The sequence below is a fragment of the Poecilia latipinna genome, unplaced genomic scaffold, assembly GCF_001443285.1.
Source record: "Poecilia latipinna isolate Pla-1442-1.1 unplaced genomic scaffold, P_latipinna-1.0 Scaffold556, whole genome shotgun sequence".
Lineage (NCBI taxonomy): Eukaryota > Metazoa > Chordata > Actinopteri > Cyprinodontiformes > Poeciliidae > Poecilia > Poecilia latipinna.
Genome location: NW_015113172.1, coordinates 17,623 through 28,890, shown reverse-complemented (window position 1 = coordinate 28,890; position 11,268 = coordinate 17,623). Strand labels below are relative to the sequence as shown.

Sequence of the window (11,268 nt, the reverse complement as noted above, 5' to 3'; positions counted from 1 at the left end):
GATAAAGTGCCAGATTTCTGAGATGTAAAGTCTATGATTTCCACTTTTTAATATATATAATTTGATATTTATCCTGTAAAATCAACTGCAAAAATCCAACAAATCAGTCGGAAAATGAAAATACTTGTGATGCAATAAAAGTATTCTAAAACTTTCCTGCCCACAGTGAAACCCTGACAGACATAAGTAATAACTACTAAACGGCACATAATAACTGCCTATGTTCACATTTTCAAATAGATTGGTATTTATTGGTCCTTTCAAGAAACCAACAGATGAACAACATTAATAATGGCACAGATGCTGCCAGTTTTTGGGGAGTCAAACAGCATTAATTACTCCTTAAATCACAATATAAGTTCATGATAATGACAAGTGACACACTGATTTCCCATCCCTAATTTACCCCATGTTGAAGCACCTTTGGATGAATAAAAAACAAATACAGCATCCTATATATTCATCCTGGAAAATGAAATCCATCGTCATCTTTCCAGCCACACACACCTGAAGGTTTTAGGTCAAAACCGGATGGTATATATATTTTTAATAAACTGTTCCATCTGAAAAACCACCATCAAGTTTTATTGCTGACATGACGCTCCCCTCTCTCCTGTGTTGTTTCTGAGCAAACATACCTTTTTGAAATTGTTGCCCAAACCACAACAACACATTCTCCCATGAGGTTTTGCAATATCTGAGCCAGCTCTGGACATTTCCTTTGAAAGAAAATGCTTCTCTCTGAAAATCTTGCTCCTTATAGCAAATACATGAGATTGTGGTCTCATGTAGAACAACAACAACAACAACAAAAAAAGGCCTTGTTGGCAGTTCATGGGTTCAAGTTCAAGTTTTGTTTCCAACCTGGTTGAATGTATACAAGTTGTGAAGAAAGTGAAGATTAGGTTTTTATTTACACTTTTGACGGTTTGTATCACATTAACCCCGCAGCACACAGTAACGCAGACTATCCATTTGTGAATTTGTCCTTTAGGGTTTCAACGCATACAACGGAGAGAAATATTAATCAGATGTATTAATCAGAGAAGGATCAGATGTGTTTTCTTCCACCTCTAATTGGAGCCGTGCAGCGCGGCTCCTCGTGTTTGTACCGTTTCAAAATATTTTTAGTTTTACAGTGCCTGCACGTGGAACGGCTCTTATACGAGTCATTTTTTTCCTTCTAAGGGCGCAGCTGGTATTTGTTGACACCTTTATGCACTTCAGAGTTCCTTTTGCTGCGTCCCTCAAAAACGGGTAATAAATTAACAACAAGATAGGCGAGTTTTTGACAAAACACAAGGCAGATGCACAACAGTCCGCCAAGGTACTACTGCACGCGATTAAGTTCAGTCTCACCTCCCTGTTTTGTTGTTTTCATTTCCAACCTCCAGTGCATGAGTGATTGGAAGTGAATTTGATCCATGTCCAGTTTTATCACACGGGTTTTATCAGGGATCACGTTGTCTTTGCATTACAGAACTGGTTGGACACGGTCCACAGTCTCCCACTGGTGTGTACATTTGCATTCCTGTGCACAGCTGCTCGAGGTAATGAGAAAGTTCTGGAAAACTGCTTGTGTCGGAGGATCCAAAATAACAATAACAATCCCTGCTTTTCCGACACTTCGTGTACCTTGTGTCATAGAGACGAAAATGAAATTAATATTTTGTAAAAGGTCTGTGTAGTTACTCAACAGTGATTTTTTTTTCCCCACCATCTTCTTGCATAATGTGGACAGAAGTCAGATTTTTTTTGAGTACATAGGATAAGGTTAGATATTTTCCTTTAAACATCTCATACTTTTTCCTGCCATTTCACAGTAAATGAATCAACAACGCCATTCTAAACACTGTGATAAACTTCCTTACAGCTCTAGAAATGGATACAGCCAGCTGATGTATTGTCATGCCGTCAGTTTTTCCAGCCCTTTCCGGGACACTCAATTTAAAACTGTAAAAACACTTCTGAATTATGACGGGTGATTACTTGTGAAATCCTCTTCCCAGCTCATCCATCTTATTCTCTGCCGACCTCTCACTCTCTGTTAGACAGCTATCTGGGCTCTTGCCAGTCTAGTTACATGAGAGAACAGGCGGCCAGGCATTCCTGCTGTACATAGCTTTGCACTCAGGGGATTCCCTCCCCCCTTTCGCACTCTCTCCTGGCCTCACTTTGTTTTTGCACGATCCTGAACTGGACCCCCACAACAAACTGTCGGCCGCGTTTCCATCCGACGTGCATTTTTTCTCCCCCGTGTGCTGCTCTGCTCCGACTTGTAATCACGCAAAGGAGGTTTTTGCGCTAAAATGCAGTGAGCCGTGTTGTTATCTTGCACTCATGGCATAAGATAAGTTTTCACACGCTCTTTTAGTTATGGTCGCTTGGCAACTCTTGCTTCCACGGCCGACTTGCATATTTTATTTTTATTTTTTTTTGGTGGGAATACCTTACATGCAGAGAGGTGCACCCGTGAAGACTTTGTTGGTGCCTGCAGAGGCTCCAGACGTTCTCATTCTTGGGTTGAAATTAATTACTTTTTTGTCTAAAGGGGAAGGCGGTTCATTTAGGGACCCGTAAACAAAACGCCTGAAGCTGGAAAGTCTTAACCCGATGGGTCACAATTTTGTCTCAGCTAAAATTGTCATTTCCTGTTCTGTTCTGTTTAACCACATTGAAAACAATGGAAGCTAATTGTGTTAAAGAATAAAACCAGTGTTTTTATTTAACATTAAGTGTCTTGTTTAAAAGTTGACAAAAAAAAGATTACATTCAAAATAGTGTTTTAAAATGTGTAAAAGACGTCAAAATAAATTAATCTTTTATTTATTCATCTTATATATTTTTAAAAATGTTTAAGTCAGGTTTACATTTAAAAATTAAAAAAAATATTAAATATTTATTGTGTAATTTTGACAGTTTAAGCTTTACTTTTTAAAATTATCTGAGAAAAAAATTTAATTAGTAATCCACAATCTCAATATAACATGACAGAGACGTGTTTCTCTTAGCCACTCTTCAAAACGGGAAAGACTAAAGAACAAGCCGCAGATGAGCGTAAATCTAAAGGAAGTAGTTGGAGGCCGCTGCTTTAGGATGAGCATCTTTTTTGAAACGCACTAATTCGACCCATTTCTACATTTTTTGGATCTGATTCAATTACGTCCAGTTTTGTTTTTTTTTTTCTCTAAGGATTCTAACATTTAAGAGAAACATCCTTTAATGTGTAGTAGTTTTAAAGACAAAATTACATAAATATTTCTCTATCATTTCAAATTCTTGTTAAATATACAAAAAAAAGTGCGTCAAAGTTGCACGAGATGTGTTGAAAATCCAGAAGTTTCAGTGTTTAGTTTGCAGATGGACACTCGGAGCTGATCGAGGGAAAATGGCCGATCCCGATCTCTGGTCCAATAATAGGCACATCTCTAGTTTTGTGCTGTTCTTTTGGCTTAGAGTGTATTGTCAACGTAATAAGTATTATTTTAGGCTTTCAAAGTTTTGCAATTTATAATCTAAACTATAGCAACTTGCCAGATTAATTAATCATAGTGATTATACCCACTTTGCTGCTACATAGTTATGTTCTATCCTGCATTGGCACACATTGATGCCTATTTTAATTAACTTTTGTTGGATGAAACAGATTGCGTAACCTTAAAGCCTTCCTGCTTTCAGCTAAAACATGAAAAATGTCCACTGCTGTCCCCGTATTCAACCAGAGCATCACTCTGCTCACAACATTGACTCCTCTCACTCCTAGTCCCTCTAACTCCTTGTCTGTCTTTGTCCTCCCATCTGGTGTAGCATGCCTTCAATGCTTTAAGTCCACATTACAAAGGCAGCCAGTCTGGATCCTGAGGCTGTTATTGATCAGCTAACAAATGGAGAGGCGATACATCTAGGAAGACCTAGTTAGAGAACACAGCTGATCTGGACGACTTGTTTCTGTCCGTCTCAGGAGGTCATTGTGAGGCAGAGCTGCCCAGGATGCTCAGGATGAAATGATGGCGTTTCTATTTGAAGGAAAGGACACGGGAGTAGGAAGGAGGCCGGAGGGTGAGGATGGGCGATGAGGGGTCATTTTCACAGAGATGGTGAGATGTTTGTACTCTCTTAGCCGGTGTGTTGACGGCAAACAGAGAAAAGAGGAAGGATTTCGCTACTGTCTGCAGAGCTTCGTGTTCTGACACGCTGCCCATCTTCTCCTAACATTCTATCGCATACTTTGGATCCATCTGAGCCTCCGCAAACAGGGTGGAGACACACAAGTCCTTAAACCCCAATAAGGAGACTTCACTCACAAATTGGCTTGGGGCTTGTTTACAGTCTGATTCTAATTTACCGGATTCCTCAGTGGAGATGTTTTCCCACAGCGACACTGAACCCCATAATTGTGTCATTATTCTCAGTTTCCAGACACATTTTTTAGCATATTTCTGCAAAAACCATTCAACCTGTGTTCTCTGGACTTTCGTTTGTTCCACTTGTATCTCTGCGCTTGCACCATTGCTCTCCCCCTCTCTGCAAATGTCATTGTTTAAACTTTTTGTATTCAGGTGACAAACCTGTATCTTCCTCATTGCTTTTTTTCTTTTTTTCTTTCCCTGTTTCGATTGAGTCCAGGGTTCCATTTTTAGAGGCGGGAAAAAAAAATCTATTTTGTCGAGCAGATCTGGTTTCAACAAACATCCGTGGACTATTAATAAATCATAGCCGCTCTGCACAGCGGGGTGCAGTTGGCGTCTCTGTTTTTGTGTGTCTGGGTGCTTACATGAGAATGTGTACAAACCATAACCTTTTATTTAAGGTCTCTAATTTATTTATTTTTTTCTTTCCCCTCCTGAGTTGCCTTAGGAAACATAGATTTTTCTGTCTCTAGTGTATTGCAGCTCTTAACCAGCAGCTGTGCTTCCTTTGGTTCCCTTGTTGCTTCATGTATAGCTACACTTTAATTTAAAAATAGGAACCATTTCATGTAAAACTGACTCGATTTGAATATTTATTGGGCCGCGTTAGTTGCGGCTCCAGACTTCTGGTTCAAATGTAAGACGAAGCTTTTGACAGACCGAAGAAGGTCTAACGAGAGAAGGTGGAAGATTTAAGCGGGAGGGAAGCGAGGTTAAAGAGACGTGGTAAAACTGGTGATTTGTGGCCCACAGGAAACTGGCTCATTTTCTGCAGGCACTCTGGGACCACAACAGCACCAGCTGCTGTGTGTTTCCTCTTGATAACGCTCAGACACATCACATAAACATGGCCGTTGTAAAATATGAACTGCATTGGCATTAAAAGGCCGGTCATGGCAATTTTTGTGCGAAAGCTTCTGCTGCTTATGTTTGCGGTGTTTTACGGGTGCTGTCTGTAGCGTTGCGATGAGTGGAGAGCGATTCGGTGCGTGGGAAGGCTTTGTCTAATCCGTCCTTTGTGATCACAATTTTTTTAAACATAATCTTTTGTCATTATTGAAGAAAATGTCAAATTTTTAGAATTTTTTTTTTGGTTGGTATAAAAAAAAAAAAAATCGAACATCTAGATATTGAGACTTGCTGCCGCTCCAGTTTGGACATTATCCTGATACGATCTACTGTTTTTGAACGTCGCCTGTTTTGTGATTAGTTTGTTTTTTTTGTACTTGAAAGTCACATTTTCAAAGTTTCCAGCAAAAAATTAAGCAAGGACATCCAATACAGTCGGAATTTAATTTAGAAAAGTTGAAGCTTGACAAAAGGCCACCATTTTTATTAAATATGGCCCCTGGTGCATATAAAATTCAGTGCAAATTGCAGATGTGAGAATTATCTAACAATTTCAATGGTGGCATATATAGTTCTATAAAATATCTATTTAGAGCTTGTTTCTGGTGTTTAAAACAAGAGGAAAGGTTATAGAGGAAACAAACGCTTGACTTTCATTACTAGCTGAGAAACGAAACGTGCCAACTCTGCTACGTGCCAGATCTGTCTCCGATATCTAACTAAACTAAACCTCAAACACTTTTCAAAATTCGAGTCTCACTTTTTAATGAGTAAGTTAACAATTCAAATCCTTGATAGGTTTAATCCAGAAAAAAAGGTATTCTGATTTACTTTAAAAATAAAGTTTTTAAAGTTTGGCTATTACAGAAGTAGATTCCAAATGACAAAGCATACGATGCTAGTGATGAAAAGTGATTGCTGGTTGCCCTTCAAAATAAAGGCCCAATATTTCATAGTTGGATAATTGCATAGGTAGGAAGTCAACCAGTGATTGGTCAAAACTAAATCTGATTGTTATTGGACCAGAACCACTATTTTAAAATGGCATGATGGTGTTTAAACTCCACCATTACTAATGGCCATTATGTTTTAAAAATCAAATCTGATTTTATTTTACCAAATCTCATTTGATCAATTTTTTTTCTTGCTTTCTTGCCTTAAAAAGAAATTACAAAAGAGAGCAAATATGTTCAAAACTGGATTTTATTTCAGTCATCTCTAATTTGAGATGACGAGAGAGAGAGAGAGAGAGAGAGAGAGAGAGAGAGAGAGAGAGAGAGAGATTTTTTTTTTCACAAATTAAATTGAAGATTTAATTTCAAGATTTGGGTCATAAATTGGGCAATTTATGACCCATAAATTGCTAAAAACAATTTATGACCCAGTCCTAGGCACCACCAAAACTTCTTCAGCAATTTTTATTGCTCTTTTTTGTACTTTTTTTTTTTTGCCATTTATTAGTGCTGATGATGTAAGAAGCAAAACACAGAAGCAACTAATTCTCGCTTCTTTACAACTCATAGAAGTGCAGCATTGGTGAGAGAAGGAGGGCAAAAAGCCCTCAGATGAAGAAATTGAGGCGAATGCATGGTAGTTTGTTTTTTTTTTGTTTTTTTTTTCCTTTCTTTTTTGCTCTAAATGGCGCCATGGCACGCTTACACTCTCAGTGCCAAATTCGTTAAAAATTATCAACGGGGAAAAAGAAATAGAAAAAGTGAGACAAAAGCCAAAACAGTTGTCTTCTCTGCTCCAGCATGGCAATGCTCCAGTCAACAGCCTCATCACACCTAACCAAAGATTTGATTTTTTTTTTCCTTCCAGCTCCCTCACACAATTAGTCTGATGGGTTGAATCAATAAGCCAATGAACGCACTCTTTTGATATTTGATGTGTGAGGTTTTATGCTGCTCTGGTACTCTGCGTTTATTTCGTTTGTTTATTCTTTTTTTTTTTCTTTCTTGGGAGACTTAATGAAAAATGTGCGGCACGTAAATATAGTCTGGGAGAGGGCGATACAGGGTGCTGTGCCCCGACTGCAAATTCCCGCGCTCAGCCAGACGCTGATGTTCCTAAATGTGTACAGTGAGACTCAAAGAGCGCTGCGTATTAGCTTTGAGGTTAAATTGACAGGCGAGATCACCTGTCGTCGTGGTGAAATATCTGCTGTAACGCTCCGCCGCCTTTCAAGGAGGAAGTGTGTGTGTGTGTGTGTGTGTGTTTGAGTGATTGGGAGCAGACTTTCCTGGTGAGCGAGTGGATGTTTGTGGGTTAAAACCTCATTACAAAGGGATCTAAGTCCAAGGCCAGACATTTAGATCTTTCCCAGGCGAGAAAGCCTCCACGACACCGGCTCTGCAGTCTGTCTGACCCAGCAGACACGACGGGGAGGCTTGCTTGCTTACGTGTGAGTGGGTTTGCGTGCATGTTATTTATTTATTTAGTGTGGTAATATGCCTGAGCCTTCATTATAGTGAGAGCCATAACTTTGATAAATCACTTGGGCTCGGGGCCCTCACTGCTTTCACAGTATTAGAAAAAAACTAATTGAAATTCTCTTCCGCCGCCTCCTTCGTACTTTTTCTTTTTCCTGTCTTCCTCTCTGTTTTTTACCCTCTCTCTCTCTCTCTCTCTCTTTCTCTCTCTCTCACTCTCTCTCTGTCTGTCTCTCTCGCTTTCTTCCAGTCTGTGTAGCGAGGCCCAAACAGCACCATGATTTTTTTTTTCCTCTTTTTTTGTGGAATGGGAGCCAAGAGGGGGGAAATGTCATCACTGATTTAATAGGCGTATTCTTGCTCTGAAACCCACAGCAGGCTCATGAACTGACACACAAACACACACGGCACTCTGGGGAGTGTTAAGAATGCTGATAATGTCATCATAGGAATCTCCATAATGTACCCCCGCTCTCCTGCAGGCTCCGGTTCGGCTGGGCTTTTTTTTTTCTTTTTTCTTTTTTTTTTTTTTTATTAGACATGGAGGTGAAGGGGGTAGCAGGATGGGATTTTAGGTTTAGGTTGATGGGATTGGGAGTTTGGAAACTCGTGTCTATGCTCGGGGATTGAGGGTCCGTCTGGGCTGGTTGTCCGGGATCCTCCCAGCTGCCACCGGATTGAAGCTTTAGTCGTTTTATTGTCCGTGATCCCCCTGCCGCTACTTCATTTGTTTCATTTGCATGGATCAAGCCTTCTCTCATGCCAAATCAGGTTGGGGTTTATTTTGCTGCCGCTTGAGCTACCAGGAAAAGCTCTGACCAGGATCTACCCAATCTTTTTTTGTTCCCCCCCCCCCGCCCCAGTACCGAGAAACGGCTACTGTTTGCGCGTCACTCTTTTTCTGCCGTTTTCACATTTCATCATGTCCAACCACAAACATCATTGCATTTTTCTAGGTTGGATTTTAAGGGAGAGACCAACACAAAGTCATGCATGTGGAGTTCCAATCCTCTTTACTCGAACACCCACATATAGAATCCAGTGCAACCAGTTGCTTGCTGGAAGTCGCCTATTTAGTAAACAGAGTTCACGTTCCGACATGTCTTTGGGTGGCCAGATCATAACATGAAGATGATCCATCCTGAAATATATAAACCAAGCTTACCTATTTAAAACAAATAAACCAAATGATAATAACTTACTTTCATAACTAAAGATTAACAGAAGCAAACTAGGATTACGATAAAAGGCACTCCACCCTTGCAGACTCCTTAATATGGCATTCAGCTTTACATGTGTTCACAGACAAAGGTGTGTCTGGTTGGGATGAGCAGAGGACCAATGACAGCCAGGAGAGAATATGTTGATATGAATAAGAATTAGCTGTGTATCTATGAATCTTCTGTTTATGCAAGAACTGCAAGAAGACAACCATTGTTAAAAGAATCTGAACAAAAAGTTCACTTTCAGGCGAGACTAATCACACATCCACGATGTTATGATTGTGGATGTGTGATATTGTAAAGCATACTCATGTTTTAGAATGGCCTAGTCAAAGTCTAAGCCTTAATAGCCTGTTGTAGGGCTTGAAATTTTGTTTCTTATAAATCTGAATGAACCGTGTGTTATATTCCAAACATTATGGACTCAGTTTTAGTTACCGGATGTAAACACTTGCAATGATTATCGGTCGTAAAACCTAACAAACCATGAATGAGTTTCAATCCAATTCCGTAGTTATTCCATCCAGAATTAAATTCCGTGGTTGTAATGTAACAAAATATGAAGACGTGCAAGGCACCGTAGCGTTAAAAGCATATAGTCTGTCTGTGTGAGGTGGTGGGGGCGGGGGGTCTGCTTGTTTAAGCCAACAGACTACATCAAGTCCTGTCAGCACAAAAAATTCCCTCTGCAAACATTCCTCTGACTTGTTGCGTGCCGGGGAGGAAGGCAGCGTCTTCCTGGCCCGCGTCCTTTCCCCAGAAAAGTCAGAGCCGGCGAGCTCATACTGAACCATAACCAATCCACATTAAAGTTCTGTGCGTGCGTCGTTAATGAGGATGCGTTGACTGATTGGACCGCAGTAATTAGCGCGAGTGTTGGGACCTGGAAAGGTTTCCACTCAAGTGGGAGTGTCCCCTCCACCCCCCCTCCAGAGAGATATCGAGGCCGTTCCACGCACCATTACTTCTCACGCATACACCACAGAAGCGGTCCCATCCGAACCTCAAGATGCCGCGTGAGTCATCTCTCTGAGGAAGACGTAATGTTTCGACGCCAGTGTGAAGCAGGAGGAAGGGTGTTGGAGACACCGAGCCTTGCAGCCTGGAGATGCGCGCTGCAGAGGGAGGCGTGCTCATGCCAGCAACTTTCTGTTTCCTGCGCGGTGTGGTTCTCGGATGCCGAGTCGATCATCCACTGCGATACGCATCAACTGTGTCCTCTTTCTCCTTCTCCTTCTCCGCTTCCTGCTCGTTTTTACTTCCACTTCCTGTCTTCCAGACACACACTTTTTCTGCATCAGAAAGCAGTTTCTGCTAAATAAAAATAACATATGAGGACCTCAGTCTCTGTGCTTGGAGTTGAGTTGGTGGAGAATGAACTTTCAATGTAAACTCTTGCAAACAGTGCCTCCACATGGCTAGTGGCGGAATTGCATCATCTGTTTTTGTGGCAGAAGTTTCTGTGATCTTTGTGATTTTAACTTAATTTGTTGAAACTGCTTGATTCGATAAAATTGAGAAACTGATGAAATTCAGAAAGACTTTATTGATTCCAAAGTGAAATTAAAAGTTATTGCGACTCATTTAATTAAAGAGTTATTGTACTGTAGCGGTCTGTATTGCATTGAATTTGAAGAAGCCTCTGACTGAAGACACTGTTTATGACAGTCTCATGAAGAGGACTGTGAGGGTGGTTTATAAGTTTCCTGAATTTTAAGTAAAATCCTTCCTTTCTTCACTTTCCTGGTCAAGGTTGGTTGTTTGTATGATCAGAATCATCTAATCCTTATAGTCAGGAAACTGTGTAACTGGAATTTAATATAAGGTTTTACATTTTCAGACTGTTATAACATTCTCTAAATGTTGCATCCATCTCTCCATTTCTGGATCTGTCAGTCCATCTGTTCATTTGTCCGACTACTTATCCTTTCCTTTCTGTTCTCCTGTAGAAATCTCACCTTATTTATAAAATGTACTGAAAATGATGTCTGACTGGATGTCAGACATCATTTTCAATGTTTTATGAAAATTAATTCTTACCTGTATCTTTCCCCCCTTCCATCTTCCCTTCCTTTTTTGTCACCAAACAGGAAGTTTTACTACATCACTCTGCTGAGGGACCCTGTGTCCCGCTACCTCAGCGAGTGGAGGCACGTGCAGCGGGGAGCCACGTGGAAAACCTCCCTGCACATGTGCGATGGCCGAACCCCGACGCCCGAGGAGCTGCCTTCCTGCTACGAAGGCTCCGACTGGTCGGGGTGCACGCTGCAGCAGTTCATGGACTGTCCGTACAACCTGGCCAACAACAGACAGGTACGCAGCAATTAGCTGATGTATAATGAAACAACGCAAAAA

The 11,268-nt window shown here is 40.7% G+C and overlaps 1 protein-coding gene across 1 annotated transcript in view; it reads left to right on the top strand.

Annotated features, from left to right (window-relative positions):
* hs6st1a (heparan sulfate 6-O-sulfotransferase 1a) overlaps positions 1-11,268 on the top strand; it is a 70,425-nt gene that overhangs the window by 50,096 nt on the left and 9,061 nt on the right. The window contains exon 2 of the mRNA XM_015041507.1: positions 11,004-11,226. Coding sequence (XP_014896993.1) covers positions 11,004-11,226 — 223 coding nt within the window. The remainder of the gene's footprint in view (positions 1-11,003; positions 11,227-11,268) is intronic.